This window comes from Somniosus microcephalus, chromosome 7, assembly GCF_052327205.1.
Source record: "Somniosus microcephalus isolate GS21.2 chromosome 7, FLI_Smic_1.0, whole genome shotgun sequence".
Taxonomy (NCBI): domain Eukaryota; kingdom Metazoa; phylum Chordata; class Chondrichthyes; order Squaliformes; family Somniosidae; genus Somniosus; species Somniosus microcephalus.
In genome coordinates this window covers 126,350,518-126,375,646 of record NC_140993.1, presented here as the reverse complement: position 1 = coordinate 126,375,646, position 25,129 = coordinate 126,350,518, and the positions used below count along the sequence as shown (strand labels likewise).

At 46.8% G+C, this 25,129-nt stretch overlaps 1 protein-coding gene across 7 annotated transcripts in view; it reads left to right on the top strand.

The window, feature by feature from the left end:
* rb1cc1 (RB1-inducible coiled-coil 1) overlaps window positions 1–25,129 on the top strand; it is a 246,401-nt gene that overhangs the window by 167,445 nt on the left and 53,827 nt on the right. For all 7 annotated transcript variants that reach the window (XM_085992919.1, XM_085992924.1, XM_085992923.1 and 4 more), the window contains 2 exons: window positions 16,143–16,251; window positions 19,194–19,449. In XM_085992919.1, coding sequence (XP_085849045.1) covers window positions 16,143–16,251; window positions 19,194–19,449 — 365 coding nt within the window. The remainder of the gene's footprint in view (window positions 1–16,142; window positions 16,252–19,193; window positions 19,450–25,129) is intronic.

Below are 25,129 nucleotides of genomic sequence, written 5' to 3'. Positions count from 1 at the left end.
GAAAACTGTTCAACCTCCGTTGCCTCCAGTCCAGATCCAAGGGCGTCCCATCCTCTGTCGTCGAATTACAGTATGCAGACGACGCTTGCGTCTGCGCACACTCTGAGGCCGAACTCCAAACCATCGTCAACGCCTTCACCGACTCGTACGAGAGCATAGGCCTTACACTAAACATCCATAAGACAAAGGTCCTCTACCAACCTGCCCCGCCACACAGTACTGCTTCCCAATTATAAAAATCCATGACGAGGCCTTGGACAACGTGGACCACTTTCCATACCTCGGGAGCCTACTGTCAACAAGGGCAGACGTCGATGACTAAGTCCAACACCACCTTCAGTGTGCCAGTGGAAGTGTGTGTTTGAAGACTAGGACCTCAAACCCAGCACCAAGCTCATGGTCCAGGTGGGCAGAGGAAACGCTTCAAGGACACCCTCAAAGCCTCCTTGAAAAAGTGCAACATCCCCACCGACACCTGGGAATCCCTGGCCCAAGACTGCACAAAGTGGAGGAGAAGCATCTGGGAAGGCGCCGCACACCTTGAGTTTCTTCACCGGGAGCAAGCGCAAACAGCGGAAGGAGCGCACGTCAACCCAAGCACTTCAACTACCATCTGCCCCACCTGTGACAGAGACTGTAGGTCCCACATTGGACTCATCAGTCACCTGAGAACTCATTTTTAGTGTGGAAGCAAGTCATCCTCGGTTCCGAGGGACTGCCTAAGAAGATCTAAATGCAAGTCTTTTTCATTATAGAAAAAAATGTTTCACGGGTTGTCGTCCCTATGGCTGATTGACTGTTTACAGCAATTGTACCCTTCGTTTACAGCTGTTTCGTAAAGTCATTTTGTTTGTACGACAATCTGCGAACACTACCTTTCACTTTATGCATGACCCCACACTCTGATGTATACAAGGTTTCAGTTAGCACTGAACCCTCTTGGCTTGGAGACCCCAAATAACAGCAAGAGCAATGAAACTTATTAGAGCTGTCCTTCAATATAGTACTATTCTCAGAAGCCAAATCAAAATATATTAAGTGAAGCATCGTACGCAGTATTTAATCGGAAGCAATAAATACCTCAATATTGCACTTACTCTTCCCATTGATGTGGCACCTACATTTTGTCCTTGAACTCAATCCATCTCTAGAATATATTTTCAGATTTCTGTTGGCAATTTTTGTTTTTCTCTCTTCATAAGAAATAGGAGCAGTTCATTCGGTCCTTCGAGCCTGCTCCACCATTCAATAATATCATGGCTGATCTTTTACCTCAACTCCACCTTCCCACACTATCCCCATATCTCTTGATTCCCTTAATATCCAAAAAATCTATCAATTTCTGTCTTGAATATACTCAACGACTGAGCATCCGCAGTTCTCTGTTCTATTTTCTGCTTTGCTGCTGTTTCTGTGCTTTGTCTGTAAAAAGAGTTGCATTACTGTTAACTGCCCATACAGACGCTTGCATTTTAACTTGGACACTTCTTTATCTACATTATGCTGTAGTGGATTCAAACCTGATTTAATGGAATAATCCTACAGCAGTGAGGTGACTCAATTCAATCAAACCAGTGAAAAAATAAGACAACAAAGTTGTTCTATCTTTGTATAGGCTGTACCATTAAAACTATGCCTGCTTCAAATTACATCTTGGACAGTTCAAACAAAGTAGACATTTTGCATTTCAACAACTTATAGCGACAGCTGCTCAGTGAAGTCATGATGCATCTGGTTTCTGTAAAAGATTGTTCCATGTGTTTTTGCAGTCACCCAGCATGCACTGCATAAGGTTTATGCTGAGTAGCAACATTGGGGCATGAGAGTGGGTCTTCTCCAGAGTACTTGTGCTTTGAGCCTTTGAAATATGAAGGCTTGTGAGGAGAATAGTGGAAATCGGTGAATCAGAATAAGGCAAAACCTGGTATTGAACCATTTGTAGCAAGATCTAGAGAGGAGATGAGAAATGTTTACACTCTTACAGGCAAAAAGCAGGAATGTGGGACTAAACACGACTGCTTGTTGAAAGAGACAGCACAGGCACGACGGGCAGACTGTGCTGGAAGTTTCTATGATCCTAGTTGAATATCGGGATTTTTAACATTCTGTTTTCTAGACTGGGACTGCAGCAGAGTTTGTTTGCAGTAAACCTCCAGTGTTGACCATGGAAGAAAGAAAACATGACATTTCAGTGATCTGCTTTTGACTCCCACTATTTTTTAATTGAGTTTAAACAGCAAGATCAGGATTGGAGCAGGTGTGCGGAGAGTTTGCCTGGTGCTTTTGTTTGATTACAAAATTTATTGAATTCATAAAATGTTCTTAGTCAAATGGCAAGGATGCTGAATTTCAAATTGAGGGTCAGTTATTCAGTGCTTTGATAAATCAATTATAACGAATGCCTAACAAAGAACAAAAATGCTTTATTTATCATTAACTGTTCAGCTGCATGAACATTTGCAGTTCAAAGCTGAAAGGAAAAACCTCAGTAATTTTGGGAACCAAACAAATGGCTTTGTATCCAAAATAGCACTATAGAAGAACAAGGGCCAGCTGTGCAATGTTGAGCCATGAAAATGTCAAAAAAGTGGGCTCAGTTGAAAGTGAGCTTTACATATGAAGGTGTGATGACTTTCAAGGAAAAATGAAGACCATACTTCCAATAAATGATCTCTGATTACCTACTGTAGGCAAGTTCTTCCTTGGGGGAGGAAATTATAATAGCTTTGGAAAAAATTTAAACTTTGGTCTGGTGATCTTCCCTTACTCGGCAATATAAAATTATGTTTATCCAGAAGGGGTATGTGATACCCAAGAAACGCAAAAACAAGGGGCTTTTGTTTTGAGATGTGGAAGCTTTTTTCTTTCCCAAACCATAGAACAGATTCCCTTAAGCCAGAGAAAGTTGCTCTATTTTCCTCGAGATTGGAAGGTTTCTGCCCTATTTTGGATCAAAGGTCTTGCACAGTCACAACTGAGATTTTATCAGGGCCCATAGCCATTGTTGTATCAAGTGTACTTGCCTGCTTTTTAATGTCAGATGGAGTGATCCCGATTGGCTAAGTGTTGGCATCTATGCCACCAGAGACCTTGGAAGGAGGCTGAGTAATTGGCCCACTTGGCATTTTTTTGTTGAAGATGCTTATAAACACTTCAAACATGTCTCCTGCACTCATTTACTGGGCTCCACCCTAATTGATGATGGGGATGTTCATGGAATCTTCTCATTAATTGTCTGATTGTATGCCACCACTCGAGTGGGTGTGGTAAGGCTATTCTCCAATGGATTGATTTCAAATCAAATCAAATCAACTTTTATTGTCATTGTTAGTGCACAAGTGCAGTACAACGAAATGTAGGCTTGCGGCTCCCGAGAGTGTACAATTTGGATTAGGACACTTAAACATTTCAACATACATTTGTACATATATATTAGCATAAATATGACCATAATAAAGTGCATCGGCAGATGTGCAGGCTTTAGTGTTTATTTGTGGAGTTCAGTAGGATGACAGCCCTGGGAAAGAAGCTGTTCCTAAACCTGGTCGTACGGGTGCGAATGCATCTGTAGCGTCTTCCAGATGGTAGGAGGGCGAACAGACTGTGGCTGGGGTGGGTAGGGTCTTTGATGATGGACCGTGCCCTCCGTAGGCAGCGTTTCTGATATATATGTTCTATGGTCGGTAGCCGGGTGCCGGTAATGCATTGGGTAGTTTTGACTACCCGCTGCAGGGCTTTCCGGTCATGGGAGCTACAGCTGCCGTACCATACTGTGATACAGTTTGTCAGGATGCTCTCTGTAGTGCAGCGGTAGAAGTTAGAGAGGATCGGGGGTGACAGATTACATCCCTTCAGCCTCCTCAAGAAATATAGGCGCTGCTGGGCCTTCTTCACCAGAGAGGAGGTGTTGAGGGACCAGGAGAGGTCTTCCGTGATGTGGACTCCGAGGAACTTAAAGCTGGCCACCCTTTCCACCTCCGCCCCATTGATGTGGATGGGGGTGTGACTTCCGCCTTTGGACTTCCTGAAGTCCACGATTATTTCCTTTGTTTTCTCGGTGTTAAGGGCCAGGTTGTTGTCGGCGCACCACTTCACGAGATGCTGGACCTCCTCCCTGTAGGCTGACTCATCGTTGTTGGAGATCTGGCCTACTACCGTGGTGTCATCTGCAAACTTGATGATGGTGTTGGAACCATTAACAGCCACACAGTCGTGGGTGAAGAGGGAGTAGAGGAGGGGGCTCAGCACACATCCTTGTGGGGCCCCCGTGTTCAGGGTCGGGGGGTGGGGGGAGGTGTGGTTGCCTAATTTGACAGACTGGGGTCTGTTTGTTAGGAAGTCCAGGGTCCAGTTGCAGAGGGAAGTGTTCAGGCCAAGAGTTTGTAGTTTGGTGGCCAGCTTGTTGGGGACGATCGTGTTGAATGCTGAGCTGTAGTCTATAAACAACATTCTGATGTAGGTCTCCTTACCATCTAGGTGATTCAGTGCCGAGTGTAGAGCAGTAGTGATTGCATCCTCCGTTGATCTGTTTGCCCGATAGGCAAACTGGCGTTGGTCAAGGGAGGCAGGAACACTGGCTTTGATGTGGGCTAAGACCAGTCTCTCTCAACACTTCATTATGATGGGTGTGAGTGCGACAGGTCGATAGTCGTTCAGACACGTCACAGCCGCTTGTTTAGGCACAGGAATGATGGTGGCGGTCTTGAAGCATGTAGGGACTACTGCCTGGGCCAATGACAGGTTGAAGATGGCGGTGAAGACATCAGCCAGCTGATCAGCACATTCCTTGAGTACCCGTCCAGGGATGCTATCCGGTCCGGTAGCCTTTCGTGTGTTCACTCTGCGTAAAGCGCCCCTTACGTCGGAGGTCGACAGAGTGAGCACCTGGTCTTCCGGGGGTGGCAAGGCTTTGGTAGCCGGCTCCTTGTTGTCCCTGTCGAAGTGAGCGTAGAAGTTGTTAAGCTCCTCCGGAAGGGAGGCGTCGCTGACCGGGGGACTGGTGTTTTTACCCTTGTAGTCAGTGATGGCCTGGATGCCTTGCCACATGCGCCGGGGGTCCGAGTTGTTGCGGAAGTGATCCTCTATCCGCAGTGTCTGTTTCCATTTGGCAGTCCTGATACCCTTTTTTAGGTTGGTCCTAGCTGCTCTGTAAGCCGCCGCGTCGCCAGATTTAAATGCTGCGTCGCGTGCTTTCAACAGTGAGCGGACCTCTCCGTTCATCCAGGGTTTCTGGTTGGGGTATGACCTGATATTTTTGTGGGTCGTGACGACCTCGACGCAGCTGTTGATGTAGAATAGCACTGTGGATGCGTATTCCTCGATGTCATTGTGGGCAAACATGCCCCAATCAGTGCGTTCGAAGCAATCCTGAAGCTCCGATACTGCCCCCTCTGGCCATACTTTCACTGCTCTCATTGATGTTCTCTCTCTTTTGATGAGCGGTTTGTATGCCGGGGCTAGAAACAGGGAGAGGTGGTCAGACTTCCCAAGGTGGGGGCAGGGAATGGCCTTGTAAGCGTCTACAATGCTCGTGTAGACTTGATCCAGTGTGTTCTCCCCTCTTGTGGGGCAGGAGACATTCTGGTGGAATTTCAGTAGTACAGTTTTTAGGTTTGTGTGATTGAAGTCCCCCGCGACGATAAAAGCTCCGTCTGGGTGCGCAGTTTGTTGTTCGCTGATGGCCCCGTAGAGGTCCTTCAGTGCTAGTTTGGCATTAGCGTGTGGTGGGATGTAGACCGCAGTGATGATAACATTCGTGAATTCCCGAGGCAGGTAGAAGGGTCTGCACCTTACCATGAGGAATTCCAAATCAGCCGAGCAGGATCTATCAATTATATCACTGTTGGTGCACCAGGCATTGTTGGTGTAAATGCACAAACCGCCTCCCTTGCTCTTACCGGAGTCTGCAGTTCTGTCGGCGTGGAAGACCGTGCGTCCTTCTAGTTGTATGGTGGTGTCAGGGATGCCATTGTTCAGCCAGGTTTCTGTGAAGATCATGGCGCAGCATTCCTTTGTCCTTTTCTGTGTGGTGAGATCCAGTTTGATCTCATCCATTTTGTTCTCCAGTGACCTGACGTTGGCCAGGAAAATACTTGGGAGGGAGGGTTTGTGTGGGGACCTCTTCAGCCTGTTTTGGATCCCTTCTCTCTTACCCCGCTTACCCTGCTCTCTCCTGGCTTGATAGAGATGAAAGCGTGAGTGGTGTGTTGAGCATGAAGTAATAGAATACATCCTGCTGCTGATGGCCTATAGTGTCTCATGAATGACCAGTTTTGGATTACTTTTCTTAGTCTGTCGCAGTTAGCATGGCAGTTGTGCCACATGACACAATGGGGGATGTCCTTATCGTGAAGCTGATAGATGTGTCTGTGGTTGGTAGGTTGGTGACAAGAGCAAGCAGACTAGTACCTTTTGTTGGCTCTCTCGCCAGCTGGTGCAGGCTCAGTCTAACAGATGTATATTTCAGGACTCAGCAGCTTAGTCAGTGTTTTTAGTACTGAATCATTCTTGGTGCTGGAATTGCCACCCTCCACTCGGAGTAGATTCTATACCTTTGCTTTCTCTAAGTGGTGGTCAACATCATTAAGTACCGATTTGTTAGTTGAGTGTTGAGGGGGTGAGGAGAGGAGGATTGTAGATTTAAATCGGCTTATAGGTTTCCTCGGCCTTGTTAACCATGGGGTCCAGAGTCAATGTTGAGCACTCCTGGGGCAGCTCCCACCTGACGATACAACTATGCCTCTACCTCCGGTGGGTCTGGCCTGCTGGTGGGATAGGATGCACCAAACTATAGTGTATGTACCTTTAAGAGGAACTATGTTTTTGAAGCCCCTGTATACTGTCGTACTAGTAGTGACCACTCGGGTACATAAGCCTGTGTAGCGTCTTGTGTAGTTAGTTCACCTCCAGACTTTGTTCAGTAAACACTTGTTAAATCAACTCCTGCATTCCGTGTCTCCATTAACACACGGATCTAACAGTGGCGACGAGTTAGAAACGAACTTACCTGCAATTCGGCAGCACCTCAAGGGGATCGATTCCTCAGACGAAGGTCGAAGCCAGAAGCAAGGGGGAAAAAAAAGAACTGGTTTCACCAGCTAAACGGGCTGGTGGCAGGTAGTGCACTGATCCTTCCTGGGCTGCGGCGGGCTAGAGCTCGACCGGGTGGCTCTGCAACGGGGCCGGGCAGCGAGTCGGGAAGCAGAAGCAAAGAGAGAGGGTGGAGCACTCGGGGCGCGGCCGGTGCTGCAAAGCAGGTCGGCGTTCGGACCGAGCAGAGGGAGGGGAAAGTCCCAGAGGGTCCGCTCCACGACGGGAACGGTTCCCCAAGTAACGGCGAAACTATTGAAGAGATATATTTAAAAAAAATAGAAATACCGCAAAAAGCTGCAGGTCGCAACGGGAACCGCGGAGAACAGCGTTGGCAGCAGCGGCAGGAAAGTGCGGGAGGCGCCATTTTAACTCGGCAGGGAAGAAAGGAAAGCGCGGGAGGCGCCATTTTAGATTTTCAAGATGCCGAAGACTGGCAATATTACTGCTTTCGATAGTGATATAGAAGATTGGACCACATATATGGAAAGAGTGGAGGTATATTGCAAGGCGAATGAAGTAGCGGATGATAAAGAGGCATCGGTACTTCTAAATCTGATGGGCGCAAGGACATACGGGCTGTTACGAAACTTGATCACTCCAGCCAAACCGATGGACAAGAATTTTAAGGAGATTGTTGATACCTTACAGGAGCACTTAAACCCAACACCGCTGCTGATAGCGGAACGATTCAAATTCTTCAGGAGGAATCAGCACAAGAATGAAAGTAACGCTGATTACCTCACCGAATTACGAAAGCTGTCAAAGCACTGCCAATTCGGGGCAGGACTGGCAGATTCTCTACGAGACAAATTCGTCTGCGGTCTCCTAAGCGAAGGAACACCGAAAAGACTACTTTCTGAGAAAGATTTGACACTGGACAAGGCTTTCAGTGTGGCTGTATCATACGAAGCAGCAGCAAGAGGAGCTGCAGAGATACAGCAAAAGCCACAGGACTTCGGCACCCATGAAATGACACGGGGTTTCGAGAGATGTTATCGCTGCGGCAGATCCACCCATGACCAGAAGGACTGCTGGTTCAAGGATAAAGCATGCAGGCAATGCGGAAAGATGGGACACAGTGCACGTGTATGCAGACCTGGAAAGAAATCCGCTGACAGTAAAAAGGTCAATAAGGAAAAGTACAGAAAGGTACAAATGATGACAGACAGTAGCTCCGAAGACCAGAAGAGCGATAGCGACTCCGGAAACAAGAGACTAAGCTGTCTCAAATTACATAATGTAACTGCCAAAGAAGATTACCAGACCATTTGGATTACCCTCACGATAGCGGGGTCCCCAGTCAAAATGGAGCTAGATACAGGATCAGCTCTGACCATCATGAGTCGACGGGATTACGAGCGGCAATTTCCGCATATACCTTTGAAAGACACATCCATTATCTTGAAGACATACGGGGCAGAAAGTATACCCCAGAGGGAAAATAAGGGTGCCTGTTGTATACAACGGCAAGGAAATAAAGAAATTGTATTTATACGTTCTGCAAGATGGTGGTCCACCGTTGTTGGGACGTGAATGGATCAGAAAGATACGTTTAGACTGGCACTCCATTCAGGCACTGACAGTGACCAGTAAGAAAAAAAATGATGATGACGTCATACCTGGACGATTAAAAGAAATCTTGGCTAACGCCAAAGAAGTGTTTCAACAGGAACTAGGAACCCTGAAAGGCGCCACCGCCTCAATAAAAGTGGAAGATGCGGCAATTCCCAAGTTTTTTAAGGCAAGGCCGGTGCCATACGCAATTCGTCCAGCCGTCGAGGCAGAGCTGGAGAATTTGGAAAAAGCAGGTGTGTTATCCAAGGTAGATTGGAGCGAGTGGGCAACACCCATCGTCCCGGTCATGAAGAAAACGTTGAATAATGATAAATCTGAAGAACAGAGAAAATTTCGCATCTGTGGGGACTTCAAAGTGACTGTAAACCCGGTTCTTCACACGGTACAGTATCCTCTTCCGAGGATAGAAGATATTTTCGCCTCACTATCCGGAGGGAAACGTTTCACCAAAATTGACTTAGCACAGGCATATCTACAGATGGAGGTTGAGGAGGCCTCTAAAAAGTATCTCGCGATAACACACACAAAGGCCTGTACCAGTACAATCGACTGGTTTTCGGAGTGGCATCAGCTCCGGCTATCTGGCAAAGAGCTATGGAGCAAGTCCTGCAAGGGATTCCAGGGACTCAATGCTACCTAGACGACATCCTTGTAACAGGAGAAAACGACAACGAGCACCTTGCCAACTTGGAGCAGGTGCTCACGAGGCTGAGAGGACGGGGCCTACGAGCAAATCGCCCCAAGTGCGAATTTTTCCAGAAACAAATATCATATTGTGGCCATGTCATTAACGAAGAAGGGTTGCATAAGTCACCTGAAAAAATTGAAGCGGTCGTAAAGGCCCCAGCGCCTGAAAATGTCTCTCAATTAAGGTCATTCCTGGGATTAATAAATTACTATCATAAATTTTTACCAAACTTGTCGACGGTTCTGCACCCTTTTAACGCACTGCTACAAACGGGAGTAGTTTGGAAATGGAGCGAAGACTAAACGTGCCTTCCATAAATGCAAAGGCTTGATCACGTCCAGGGAAGTGTTGGCTCATTACAACCCATCACTGCCAATCAGACTGGCGTGCGATGCATCCCCTTACGGCATGGGAGTGGTATTATCGCATAGATTCCCTGATGGCTCGGAGCGGCCGATAGCTTTTGCGTCACGCTCATTGAACTCAGCTGAGCGTAACTATGCCCAGATCGACAGGGAGGCACTCAGCCTGGTGTGGGGGGTGAAGAAATTCAACCATTACCTACACGGACAAAAATTTACCTTGTTGACTGACCATCAACCCCTCGTCTCCATATGCAACCCTAAAAAGGGCGTTCCCATTATGACAGCGCAAAGGCTACAGAGGTGGTCCCTTTTCCTAGGGGCACACCAACATGACATAGAATACAAAGGAACAAAACAGCATGGGAATGCTGATGGGTTATCGCGTCTACCGTTGCCAACGGTAGAAGAAGCGCCTACAGTGGACCCAGTGGAGATGTTCCACTCGACCATAGTGGAATGTCTACCGGTGACAAATTCTACCATTGAAAAGGAAACGCGAAATGACCCGACTCTCTCACGAGTCTACGATTTAACGGTGAAGGGATGGCCAGCACATGGCGAACCACTGTTGCCAGCATTCTCGCAAAGAAGAGAACAGCTGTCAGTGTGCTGAGGAACCTTGATGTGTGGATCCAGAGTGGTGATTCCACCCAAACTCAAGGATAAAGTGCTAAAGGAGCTTCACGAGGGGCATCTAGGTGGAGTGAAAATGAAGAACTTAGCCAGAGCGTTTGTGTGGTGGCCAGGTATCAATGGAGACATCGAAGAAATGACCAAGAGCTGTCTAGGATGCCAGAAGGTCCAAAACGCCCCACCACAAGCCCCTCTACATCCATGGGAGTGGCCCTCATCTCCATGGCAAAGGGTACATATCAACTTTGCTGGTCCATTTATGGACTCAATGTTCTTAATCGCGGTGGATGCACACTCCAAGTGGCCGGAGGTAATAAAGATGTCCTCCACCACCACAGAAAAAACCATCACAGTATTAAGGACCATATTCGCCAGGAATGGGCTGCCTGAACAGATCTGTTCTGATAATGGACCGCAATTTGTATCCGAAGAATTCAGGAAGTTCTTAAAAAACAATGGGGTTAAGCACTACACGTCCGCCCCATACCATCCCGCCACCAATGGGTTAGCTGAAAGGTTTGTCCAGACCTTCAAGAAGGCCATGGGTAATGAAGACATAAATCTATAACATAAGGTAGATAACTTCTTGTTTGCGTACAGGAATGCAACACGTGGTTACAAACCAAACCCCCGCCATGATGTTTTTCAATAGAAGACTAAGATGCCGGCTGGATTTGGTCAAGCCAAACGTCAGAAGGGACGTAGAGAACCGGCAATTTCAAGGCATGAATGAAAGGCCAACTGGAACCTTCCAGATAGGTCAACCAGTTTTGGCCCGGGACTACTGTACCGAGAAATGGCAGCCTGGAACTATTTGCACACGACTAGGACCGCTGATGTATACCGTGGACATTGGAGAAAGCATAATAAGGCGCCATGCTGACCAGATCATAGTCATCCGAAAAAGAACAACCTACACCACAACTCTCTATGCCTAGTGATGAAGCAGAGATACCCATAGTATCTACCTCCGATCCGGTGATACTGGAACCAGATGAACCCGACACTGGCATTGAAGCCGAATCGACCTTGCCAAAAGAACCTACTACACCACCGAGGCGTTATCTGGACCGAGTCAGGAAGCCTCCGGAGAGACTGAATTTGTAATTGATTAACTTCAGCAAATGTGTATATTATTGTTCTTGTAAAAATGTTATTTAATGATTACTTAAAATGTTATGTACTATTTATCTAAAAGGGGAGGAATTGTAGTGTATGTACCTTTTTAAGAGGAACTATGTTTTTGAAGCCCCTGTATACTGTAGTACCAGTAGTGACCACTCGGGTATATAAGCCTGTGTAGCGTCTTGTGTAGTTAGTTCACCTCCAGACTTTGTTCAGTAAACACTTGTTAAATCAACTCCTGCATTCCGTGTCTCCATTAACACACAGATCTAACACAAACGATGATGAATGCGGCTTGGATGTTAGTTGAAAGATCATACTCTGTTATGCTGTTACTTGATGTCGCTCCCAGATTGGGCACTAGTCCCCAAATGACAATGAAGAGGACTTTGCAAGGTTGTCAGAGTTATCATTGCCCAAGCCTTCTGATCTGATACATGGGTCATTGTCAACAGCTTCTGCAACCCTCTGATCTCTGCATTCCTCCAATTCTGGCCTCTTGCACAGCCCCAATTTCCTTTGCTCCACTATTGGATGGCCATGCCTTCAGCTGCCTAGGCCCTATGCTCTGGAATTCCTTCTCTAAACCTCTCCAACTCTCGCCTCCTTTTAGTTGCTCCTTAAAACATACCTCCTGTCCTAATATCTCCTTATGAGACTTTGTCAAATTTTATTGTCAGATTCACCAGAAGGGCTATTGATCAAAGGTGGGTAAATGGAGTTACGGTGCACATAATCTAATTGAATAGCAAATTTCCCAGCCCATGTTACCTGAGCTTGGGAAGTTCCACAGGCTGGTTTGAGCAGCTATGTGACACTGCCTCTAATTGGTATCACCATAACAGCCTAACAGGGAGAAAGTCCTAATGGGCAGTCTCTTGAAAGTGATAAAATTGATGTTTAAAAATTAAAAAAATATATATATAAAAATTGTAAAATGGGGGAATCTCAATAAAAAACTTGGAACAAAAAGTACTCCCTATAGACTTTCCAACTTGTTTGTGTTTTGGATCCCCTGTTTGCACTATTCTTGGTTCACACTGTAAAATGTGTTTCAGCTTGGCTCCCTTGTTGACACTCGCTCATCTGGGGCAGATAGTTGTTCTCACCATGTCAGGATTTGAGCTTAAAATTCTTGCACCCAATACAGTAGTGAAGTTCTTTTTAAATTCGTTTTTATGGGATGTGGGCGTCTACTGCCCTTGTCCTTCTAGGTGGAAGAGGTCATGGGTTTGGGAGGTGCTGCCATAGAAGCCTTGGCGAGTTGCTGCAGTACATCTTGTAGATGGTGTACACTGCAGCCACGGCACACTGGTGGTGGAGGGAGTGAATGTGTAAGGTGGTTGATGGGGTGGCAATCAAGCGGGCTGCTTTGTCCTAGATGGTGTTGAGCTTCTTGAGTGTTGCTGGAGCTGCACTCATCCAGGCAAGTGGAGAGCATTCCATCACACTCCTTTCGTGTGCCTCTGACCTGCTCTTGTTGCCACAGTATTTATGTGGCTGGTCCAGTTAAGTTTCTGGTCAATGGTGAACCCCCCCCCCCCCCCCTTAGGATGTTGATGGTGGGGGATTTGGCGATGGTAATGCCATTGAATGTCAAGGGGCAGTGGTTAGACTCTTGCTTGTTGGAGATAGTCATTGCTTGGCACTTCTATGGCGCAAATGTTACCTGCCACTTATCAGCCCAAGCCTGAACGTCGCCCAGGTCTTGTTGCATGCGGGCATGGACTGCTTCATTATCTGAGGAGTTGTGAATGGCACTGAACCCTGTGCAGTCGACAGCAAACATCCCCATTTTTGACCTTATGTTTTAGGGAAGTTCATTGATGAAGCTGCTGATGATAGTTGGGCCAAGAACACTGCCCTGAGGAACCTCTGCAGCGATGTCCTGGGGCTGTGATGATTGACCTTCAACCACCACAGCCATCTTCCTTTGTGCTAGGTATGACTCCAGCCAGTGGAGAGTTTTCCCCCTGATTCCCATTGACTTCAGTTTTACTAGGGCTCCTTGATGCCACACTCTTGTCAAATGCTGCCTTGATGTCAAGGGCAGTCAATCTCACTTCTCCTCTGGAATTCAGCTCCTTGTCGATGTTTGGACCAAAGTTGTAATGAGGTCGGGTGCCAAGTGGTCTTGGCGGAACCCAAACTGGGTATTAGTGAGCAGATTATTGGTGAGTAAGTGCCACTGATAGCACTGTTGATGACGCCTTCCATCACTTTGCTGCTGATTGAGAGTAGATTGATGGGGCGGTAATTGGCCAGATTGGATTTGTTGTTCTTTTTGTGGACAGGATGTACCTGGGCAGTTTTCCACATTGTCGGATAGATGCCAGTGTTGTAGCTGTACTGGAACAGCTTGGCTAGAGGCGCGGCTAGTTCTGGAGCACAAGTCTGGGATGTTGTCAGGGCCCATAGCCTTTGCTGTATCCAGTGTGCTCAGCCGTTACTTGATATCATGTGGAGTGAATTGAATTGGCTGAAGGCTGGCTTCTGTGATGGTGGGGACCTCGGGAGGAGGCCGATATGGATCATCCACTCGGCACTTCTGGCTGAAGATGGTTGCAAACGCTTCAGCCTTGTCTTTTGCACTCATATGCTGGGCTCCACCATCATTGAGCATGGGGATATTCATGGAGCCTCCTCCTCCCGTTAGTTGTTTAATGGTCCACCACCATTCACGACTGGATGTGGCAGGACTGCAGAACTTTGATCTGATCCATTGATTGTGGGATCGCTTAGCCTGTCTATAGCATGCTGCTTCTGCTTTTTAGCATGCATGTAGTCCTGTGTTGCAGCTTCCCCAGGTTGGCACCTCATTTTTAGGTACATCTGGTGCTGCTCCTGGCATGCTGCTCTTCACTCCTTATTGAACCAGGGTTGGTCCCCTGGCTTGATGGTAATGGTAGAGTGAGGGATATGCCGGGCCCTGAGGTTACAGATTGTGGTGGAATACAATTCTTCTGCTGCTGCTGGCCCACAGTGCCTCATGGATGCCCAGTTATGAGCTGCTAGATCTGTTCTGAATCTATCCCATTTAGCACGGTGGTAGTGCCACACAACACGATGGAGGGTGTCCTCAGTGTGAAGTGCTGCATTGTCAAAGATGCCATCCTTCAGATGAGACATTAAACCAGGGTTGCTTGTTCAGATACAAATTGGTGATCTCCTGCCACAGTTCAAAGAGCAGGAAAATGGCACAATTTAGGAGGTTCTCCCAGTCAACTTTTTTCCCTCAACTGATTGATCATTCATTTCATGACTGTTCATGAGATGTTGCTGCCATGTTTGTCTACATATCAACTATCAACAGTTACTATACATCAAGCATAATTAATTGTATCAAAGATTGTGAGACACGAGCGTGACAAAGCAGTTTATAAATGCAAATATTATGAAGGGGAAGCATTCTAGTAATTTTTTTTTATACCAAGCTTTGTGGTTAGGTAATGAACATGAGAGATTTACTGGGGGTAATTTTGCGGGGGGTTCACCGCGCGCGATTGGTGGTGGGTCGGGTGGGAAAATGTGTTTCTTGACCGGGTTGGGGACCCGCCGCCACGCGCCTTTCCAAAATGTCGGGTTTTTCATCGCTGAGCAGACCCGACATGCAGCGGCGGGAGAGTCAATTCAGGTCATTCTGACCTTGTTGAGAACTATTTTCAGCTCACTTTCAGAGTTTAGCAGGTCGCCCACGGGGTCGACGCTGCTTTGGGATCATGTCAGGTAAGCGAGGTGGGAGTTGAATGGTCATGGAATCATCTCATTACGTGATGGCTGCAAATGTGCTATAAAAGCTCCCATCTCACAGCTGTTTACTTTCCAAGCTCTCAAGCAATTGTTTACTGAATTTGGAAGACAGATTGTGCTTTATGCAGGTTGCAAGTGTTTGGAGCAAACTCTCTCTCCAATGTCACCTCATTGGAACAACCTCTCTTACCATTGACCGGTTGCTTCTGTCATCTCAAGTTCACGTCCCATCTATTCCATCAGCATCGGTGCAGTTTATACTCTCTCACCTTGGTCCTCGGAATCCCACCACGATATGCCCCAACACCAGCAGCATCAACAATAACCCCAACCTTCTCCGCAATAAACTGATGCTACACGGCATCAGCACCCAACCACATTGCTGCCCAGGACGTCAGGGATGACCTCACCATGGGCACATTTACTTCACTTGACACTGTACACCCTGGCTGCTGCATGATGCGCCAGGTTGGCACCACCCCATGCCAACACCAGAAAGCATCCCTACAATGCCCAAGCCATTCGTTTCACACTTGTCAGCATTGCGGAGGGTACCGGTACGTCTCACCATTCACTGCAACTCACTAAGCCACTTCCAAAGGTTCACATAAATCTGTCCAAGAAGACAAAGTGTTGAAAATAAAGATTTCAATATTTGACAGCACATTAACAGAAACTTCACATGAACATTGGCTAAAACACCCAAGTGCCTACCCTTGCAGTAATCTGCAAGTTCCCACCCAGGCTGCTCACAAGCTTTTACACTAAATTTCTGTGCATATGCAGTATTTCCAAAGAAATTTTAAATTGAAAAACAGGCTGCACAGAACATAGTGCGGTGTGCAGGGAACATTATTTCCAGTGTGCTGATTTTATTAATCTTGGATTACATTCTCAAATGATTTGTTTTTCAGACTAACTTCAACACGGTTCTAACTAGGGAAAAAATGAAGAAAGAACAAATTATAAATGAGCTGAACGATAAACTGAAAAAGCTTACCCAGCAACAAGAAAAGGACAGAGGTGAGCTGGGACACATTAACCAGAAGACTAATTTGAAGACTTTGTTGTTTTAATGTCTCTAAATATTTGAAGTTTGGATTAAAGAAATCTTGGTCTGCCTCTCCATCTGTCCTAAAACTTTTGTATCGGTCATATGACACCATTAAAGAGTGTTGAAATTATTTTAAAGAAAAAAACAGATAGGTAGCCACTTGCGCTGTTTTTATCTGACATAGAGCCAGAAATGTACAACCACCTTTGAATCTGCATACTTCTATTATCAAGCAGCAATTAAACTCTGACCGTGGGCACTATTTACTTACAGCAGTTAATTTTTTGGGCCTCAGTACTAAGGGAGCGCTGCACTGTCGGAGGGGCAGTGCTGAGGGAGTGCTGCACTGTCGGAGGGGCAGTGCTGAGGGAGTGTCGCACTGTCGGAGGGGCAGTACTGAGGGAGCGCCGCACTGTCGGAGGGGCAGTGCTGAGGGAGTGCCGCACTGTTGGAGGGGCAGTACTGAGGGAGCGCCGCACTGTCGGAGGGGCAGTGCTGAGGGAGTGCTGCACTGTCAGAGGGGCAGTACTGAGGGAGTGCCGCACTGTCGGAGGGGCAGTACTGAGGGAGCGCCACACTGTCGGAGGTGCCATCTTTCGGATGAGACATTAAACCGAGGCCCCGTCTGCACTCTCAGGTGGACGTAAAAGATCCCACAGCACTATTGGAAGAAGAGTAGGGAGTTCTCCCCGGTGTCCTGGCCCAATATTTATCCCTCAACCAACATAACAAAAACTTAAACACACAACTTTACTTTGCTACTATATCACCCGATTACAGCAGCCAATGCCATAAGAGATCCATTAGTAGTAGCACAAAAGATTTTTTATCACCAGTAATCAAAATTGATAAATTGCTTCCTCCTCTCCGCCTTGGTTACCAATCAACATTCAGTGGGGCAGGTTTTCCTTTCCTAAACTTGGGCATAAAGGATTACCGGGCAAAGGGCATAGAAGAAAATCATGCGAGGAAAGCCAGTCCAACTTTCCTCTATTCATTGCTCTCGGGTGCAAAAAGAAAAGTATGCCCATGGTATCTATAGTGTTGGAATGAGTAGAACCTGCATTCTGTTACATCAGACCTTTGAGCACTCTTAAAGGGGTAACTGTAAGCAGAATGTTATAACTCGGATGATTTGCTTTCAGTAAATGTATGAAATTTGTAACTACTTGATTTTCCTTATGCTTCATCAGATCATATCCTAAGCTGTTGTCTGCATAGCATTTTATTAGATTTTCACTAAACTGAATCATGGCTGGGAGTACGGTTGTAAATATTTAGGTAAAATGCATACTAAAGTATTGTTGGATTACATTAGTTGCAGACTAATGACACACTAGCGTTCGATATTTAAATACTTTTTGTCATTAAAAGTAGTCTTGTCCTGAATGATCTTAATGGGTTTCAAATATTGGCTTGTAAAATTGGTTTAAATGTATTCATTGATCTATGTATATATGATGACACCGGGTACAGTACTAAAATAGTGGAGGAATTTTTTTAAGTACTGTATTCTCATGCACATCTATGTTTACACATGGTGACTTCAGATATGCTTATCTGATACCCAATAATGTGTTGCATTACTAATTTAAAGAGATTGGGGGAAAAATTGAGTCGCGCCCCCTCTGGGGCGCTAACTTGGCCATAGCCCCCAAAAAAAATTAGCGCCCCCGTGGCCGAAATTCATCAGTAGCGCCCCAAGAGGGCGAGGGAATATCGTGGCGCTGCGGCACAGTGCAGCCGCGGTACTACAGGCCTTCCTCCACTTCTTAATGGGGAAGGGCCTTGTGCAGCGTGACCTGCGGCCCAGCTGGGCCACCCGGGACCAGAGTGCCGGCAAAAGAGCCCGGCACTTGAAATGCCCGGCTCACGGAGCGCAGCCGGCACTCCGCGGGGGGAGGGCTGGTCAGGGGGCGGGGGCGGGTGCTGGCAGGTGGCCAGCAACAAAAATGGCCGCCCGGCACCTCCTTTAATTAGCGCCGCCCCGGCCACAGGTAGGCCCCCCCGACCCTGTTGGACATGGCGTCCGGCGGTAAATCAGGGGGCGCTACCGAAGATCGTGGCCAGGGTGCGAGCGGGACGCTGCGCACGGCGATGACTTCATCGCCAGCGCCGCAGGGCGCTAATGGTTACTGTCGCCGCTAATAGAGTCAGAGAGTTTTACAGCACAGAAAGAGGCCCTTCGGCCCATCGTGTCCGCGCCGCCCATCCATCCCTGTCCAGTCTAATCCCATTTTCCAGCATTTGGTCCATAGCCTTGTATGCAATGGCATTTCAAGTGCTCATCCAAATGCTTCTTGAATGTTGTGAGGGTTCCTGCCTCTACCACCCTTTCAGGCATTGAGTTCCACATTCCAACCACCCTCTGGGTGAAGAAGTTCCTCCTCAAATCCCCTCTAAATCTCCTGCCCCTTACCCTGAATCTGTGCCCCCTTGTTATTGACCCCCCTACTAAGGGGAAAAGTTCCTCTTTATCTACCCTATCTATGCCCCTCATCATTTTGTACACCTCAATCAGGTCCCCCCTCAGCCTTCTTTGCTCCAAGGAAAACAACCCCAGCCTGTCCAGCCTCTCTTCATAGCTGAGGCGCTCCATCCCAGGTAACATCCTGGTGAATCTTCTCTGCACCCTCTCCAAGGGAGGCGTTTGCGGCGCTGTGCCCGGGTGCTAGTTGCTTTGCGCCCCGTTAGCGCCCTCTTAGGGTGCTAACGGGTGGCGCAAAGCAACCAAATTTTTCCCCCATTCTTGTTTAGTAGAAGTCAGTCTCCGTGATGCTAAGTAGTTAGCTGCTGTCAAACTCTGCTCGTTACATGTTATGATGAACAATGTAGTACCAATATTTGTTGCTTTGGATAGATGGAATCTTGTGTTAACGTGCATAATTCTAAGTGCATTTATTGTGTTCAGTTTTGATAGAAACCCTCTCTGCAGACAGAGCTACTTTGCTACAAGAAAAGAAAAAGCTTGATGAGGAACTCAACAGGTTACAAAGTAATGTACTGGTTTGTTCTGCCTTTTCATCACCTGGACCTTCTGGAGCTGAGGCTTCTGCTGCTTCTGGGCCTGACATTCCATTTGACTCAGAAAGACTTGTACCTGTTACTGCAGTAATGGAGGATGGAAGAATAGACTCCGCAATGGAGGCAAGCACCACGACTGTACGGTGAGTAGCCACCTTAACTGTATTTTTTACAGTTAAGGTGGATAAAAAGCACTTCAGTTATTTTTGGTTTAAGAGAAACGATGCTTTGCAGTTGCATGAAACCAATAATTGTATGATTATAGCAGTGCACATTTCCCAAAATGATGTTATCTATTTTAGATGTGCTCCTGGGCGATGAACCAAGCAGAAGAGTCCCTTCTCCTTAGCAATGGAAGAAATGTGGTCATTAACTCAACCTGGACTCACTTCAGAGATCTTTAATGACAGTTTAGAGGCACTGTAAGCAGAAGCCTGGGAGCAAGTAATCTGCTTGCCCTTTTGTCCAGAAAATGATATTTGGCATTTGAAGACTTAATTGTGGCTCATTCCTTAATTTTCCCTAATTCTGGAGGATGACATCACCTGAGGAAATAAAACCAGCTCTAGATAGGTTATTTTCTTTCTTGCTGCTTTTTTCCTTCGGTATGGAATTTAACTCATTTTTGTATGCTTATAGACATGTTTACCCTATGCTGCGCTACCACCTACTTTGGTTAATACCATTCAGGAGTACCAAACATTTGCTTTAGTGGATTATATCATTCAAGTGTTAGGGAGCATATCTTTGTCGATCCCTGTTGTCACCAATGACCCCAAAACCCTTTTGAATGTTCAAGAAATGAACCTGATCCCACAGTTTCTCCGAGGAAATTGGATTTTTGGTACTAAATGCCAGGGAAGGAGGAGGTTGCCCATGACCTAATCCACTCTGGATATCTCACTCGGTTAAGTCCTGTCTCAGGCATGCAGTTATTTTTTTCCTAACTCTAACTCCCACTGACTTCCCAGAATTTGTATTATTTTCGTCCTGGAAAGTGACAAGCATGGCATATTTTTGTTCCACAGTTGGAGTGAACTGACATTACAGGATCGACACAATCACATTGTGCCAGTAGCTGACAACAGTGTTGCCTTTCAAGTGGTGGAAAATATGGCTGAGTAGCTCTCCAGTGTACAAACTCTCTACCTCTAAACTACTTTAGACTCATAACAGTTTCTCAGTTAAGGAGCCTGAGAGAAAGCTCTATTTCCTGCCTGGTGGTTTACAGTCAAGATTGCCCAAGCGATTGTCAGAAAAATCATCTTTACCATTGGAAGAGGACTACGTGCAGACTACTTTTTGCTACAACAAATTGGGATTTACTGTAATCGTTTTTTTTATTCGTTTGAGATGTGGGCGTTGTTGGCAAGGCTAGCATTTATTGCCCATCCCTAATTGCCCTTCAGAAGGTGGAGGTGAGCCGCCATCTTGAACCGCTGCAGTTTGTGTGGTGAAGATACTCCCACAGTGCTGTTAGGTAGGGAGTTCCAGGATTTTGACCCAGCGACAATGAAGGATCGGTGATCTAATTCTAAGTCAGGATGGTGTGTGACTTGGAGGGGAACTTGGAGGTGGCGGTGTTCCCATGCGCCTGCTGCCCTTGTCCTTCTAGGTGGAAGAGGTTGCAGGTTTAGGAGGTGCTGCCAAAGAAGCCTTGGCGAGTTGCTGCAATGTATCTTGTAGATTGTACACACTGCATCTACAGTACGCCGGTGGTGGCGGGAGTGAATGTTTAAGGTGGTGGATGGGGTGCCAATCAAGCAGGATGGTGTTGAACTACTTGAGTGTTGTTGGAGTTGCACTCATCCAGGCAAGGGTAGACTATTCCAGCACACTTCTTGTGCCTTGTAGATGGTGGAAAGTCTTTGGGGAATCAGGAGGTGAGACGCTCGTCGCAGAATACCTAGCCTCGGAGCTGCTCTTGTTGCCACAATATTTATGTGGCTGGTCCAGTTAAGCCTCTGGTCAATGGTGACCCCCCCCAGGATGTTGATAGTGGGAGATTTGGCAATGGTAATGCCGTTGAATGTCAAGGGGAGGTGGTTAGACTCTTGCTTGTTGGAGATGGTCATTGCCTGGCACTTATGTGGCACAAATGTTACCTGCCACTTATCAGCCCAAGCCTGAACATCATCCAGGTCTTGTTGCATGCAGACATGGATTGCTTCATTATCTGTGGAGTTGTGAATGGCGCTGAACAGTGTGCAGTCATCAGCAAACATCCCCATTTCTGACCACATGTTGGAGGAAGGGTCATTGATGAAGCAGCTGAAGATGGTTGGGCCTAGGACACTGCCCTGAGGAACTCCTGCAGCGATGTCCTGGGGCTATGATGATTGACCTTCAACCACCACAACCATCTTCCTTTGTGCTAGGTATGATTCCAGCCAATGGAACATTTTCCCCCCGATTCCCATTGACTTCAGTTTTACTAGGGCTCTTTGATGCCACACTCGGTCAAATGCTGCCTTGATGTCAAGGGCAGTCACTCTCTCCTCACCTCTGGAATTCAGCTCCTTTGTCCATGTTTGAACCAAGGCTGTAATGAGGTCGGGAGCTGAGTGGTCTTGGCAGAACCCAAACTGGGCATCAGTGAGCAGGTTATTGGTGAGTAAGTGCTGCTTGATAGCACTGTCGATGACGCCTTCCATCACTTTGCTGATGATTGAGAGTAGACTGATGGCAGCAATTGGCCGAGTTAGATTTGTCCTGCTTTTTGTGGACAGGACCTAGCTGGGCAATTTTCCACATTGTCGGATAGATGCCAGTGTTGTAGCTGTACTGGAACAGCTTGGCTAGAGACGCGTCTAGTTCTGGAGCACAAGTCTTCAGCACGATAGCTGGGATGTTGTCGGGGCCCGTATCCAGTGCGCTCAGCCGTTTCTTGATATCACATGGCATGAATTGAATTGGCTGAAGACTGGCTTCTGTGATGGTGAGGACTTCAGGAGTAGGTCGATATGGATCATCCATTCGGCACTTCTGGCTGAAGATGGTTGCAACCGCTTCAGCCTTATCTTTTGCACTTAAGTGCTGGGATCCAACATCATTGAGGATGGGGATATTCATGGAGCCTCCACGACTCACGACAGGATGTGCCAGGACTGCAGAGCTTTGATCTGATCCGTTGTTTGTGGGATCGCTTAGCCCTGTCTATAACATGCTGCTACCCCAGGTTGGCACCTCATTTTTAGGTATGCTGGTGCTGCTACTGGCATGCTCTTCTACACTCCTTATTGAACTAGGGTTGTTCCCCTGGCTTGGTGGTAATGGTAGAGTAAGGGATATGCCAGACCATGAGGTTACAGATTGTGGTGGAATACAAATTTGCTGCTGCTGATGGCCCACAGCGCCTCATGGATGCCCAGTTATGAGCTGCTAGATCTGTTCTGAATGTATCCCATTTAGCACGGTCGTAGTGCCACACAACACGATGGAGTGTGTCCTCGGTGTGAAGACACGACTTCGTCTCCGCAATCACTGTGCGGTGGTCACTGCTACCAATGCTTGGTGAGGACGAGGTCAAGTAGGTTTTTCCCCTCGTGTTGGTTCTCACCACCTGTTGCAGGCTCAGAATGGCAGTAATTTCCTTCAGGACTCAGCCAGCTCGGTCAGTAGTGGTGCTACCGAGCCACTCTTGGTGATGGACATTGAAGCCCTTGCTACTCTCGGTACTTCTTCCAAGTGGTGTTCACCATGGAGGAGTACTGATTCATCAGCTGAGGGAGGGCGGTAGGTAGTAATCAGCAGGAGTTTTCCTTGCCCATGCTTGACCTGAAACCATGAGACTTCATGGGGTCTGGAGTCGGTGGCCCCCTTCCCAACTGTATGCTGCCACCCATGGTGATGGAGGACATTGGCTGAAAGATATGATTCGATGAGTATGACTGTCAGGCTGTTGCTTGACTGGTCTGTGGGACAGCTCTCCCAATTTTGGCACAAGTCCCCAGATAATGGTGAGGAGGACTTTGCAAGGTTGACTGGGCTGGGTGTGCCGTTGCCATGTCCATAGCCGGTGCCAAGTGGTCCATCCGGTTTCATTCTTTTTGTGTTTTGTAGCGGTTTGTTACTAGCGGCTTGCTAGGTCATTTAAGAGTCCACCACATTGCTGTTGGTCTGGAGCTACATATAGGTCAGACCAGGTAAGGACGGCAGATTTCCTTCCCTTAAGGACATTAGTGAACCAGATGGGGTTTTTACGACAATCTGATTACTGATACTAGCTTTTTATTCCAGATTTATTTAATTAACTGAATTTAAATTCCCCAGCTGCCATGGCGAGATTTGAACTCACGTCTCTGGATCATTAGTCCAGGCCTCTGAATTACTAGCCCAGTGGTATTACCACTACGCTACAGTGTCTTGATAAACCTGCAGTAGTTAATTTAATTTGGATGCCACAGAGCAAGCTTCATTCAGTCATGTAAGCAAATTATTCCTTGTAGTTTTAGCCCCCAAAACCCCACTGGTTTTCGTTATACTAATACAGGTAGACTACCCTTTATCCGGACTTCCGAAAACCGAAACCCTCTAAAAACCGAAGGTGTTTTTTCGTTCAGCGTAAGTCGTGCGCACGACTTACGCTGAACGAAAAAACCTTCGGTTTTTAGAGGGTTCCGGTTTCGGAAGTTCGGATAAAGGGTAAGTCGTGCGCACGACCCCCCGCGGACCCCCCCCCCCCCGCGGACCCCCGCCGACTTACGCTGAGCGTCAGCGTAAGTCGTGCGCGCGGACCCCCACCGACCCACTTTCCGAAATTCTCCGAAAACCGAAACACGGCTGGTCCCGAGGTTTTCGGATAAAGGATAGTCTACCTGTACCTACTACTACTAAAAAGACTTTAAGTTTAAAATAGCTCAAAATATTGTCATTTTGCAGAAGAGATTACCTGGCAGTGACTGGGTGTTTATCTCTGTGTGACAATCCAACAATAAATCAAGAAAATCCTGCAATTCCACATGCAGGGAAGAAACTACTAATATAAGGTATATCCTATTGCCCTTATCTTGGTGCCGGTCTATACTTGCATTTTGGTAATGTGCCCAGGCAAATAAACAGCAAACAACGTCTGGTAATTGCTTTTAGCTGCTAGACTTATTTTTTGTCATTTTTAGATCTCATCCCAGTCTTCAAAAACAATAGAGGAACAATATTGGCCCAAAAATTGCTGTCAAAATAACGGCGAGGCTAATGGTACTCGAAGTTATTTATGTGCAAATGCCACAGCAACTTCAGGTGAGGGCAGATGCTCTATGAAACGCAGAAATCCAAAAGTTGCTGTCCGAGAGGCACTGCTCCGTCATTAGCTTTGTGATCTTTCGTCACCCTTTCTGGCACTGAAACATAACTATTACAAGCGTGGAATATCATTCCTTCAGGTTTTAATTGTTGGCAATTTTTAAAAAAAAATGTTTTTCTTTGTCTTTTTTCTCTCTCAATTCAGTCTTTCTTTCCATCTCTTTCTTTTTCTGTACCTGATTTGACATTTAATTCACCATTCTACAGTAACTTGCACTTCCTTGTTTAGACCTTGCGCTGTTCCTTTCACAATCCTTCAATCTGATTTGGTTAAGGAGGTACAGTTACTTGCCCTGTTCACTCAGATACCAGATGCCTTGTAGAGGGCGCTATGCCCTTTCCACCTCACACTTCCAGCAACTTGCAGGGCAAAATAGCATTGACATTAAACAGGTACAGGTAAGTCTAACTAACCGGGTACTGGGCGTTGGCCTGGTGCAGCAATTTTTGGGCCGTTGTTCCAATTTTAATTATTTCCCTCTTGCCTCTAATGGATAAAACTGCACTGTGACTTGTCATGCA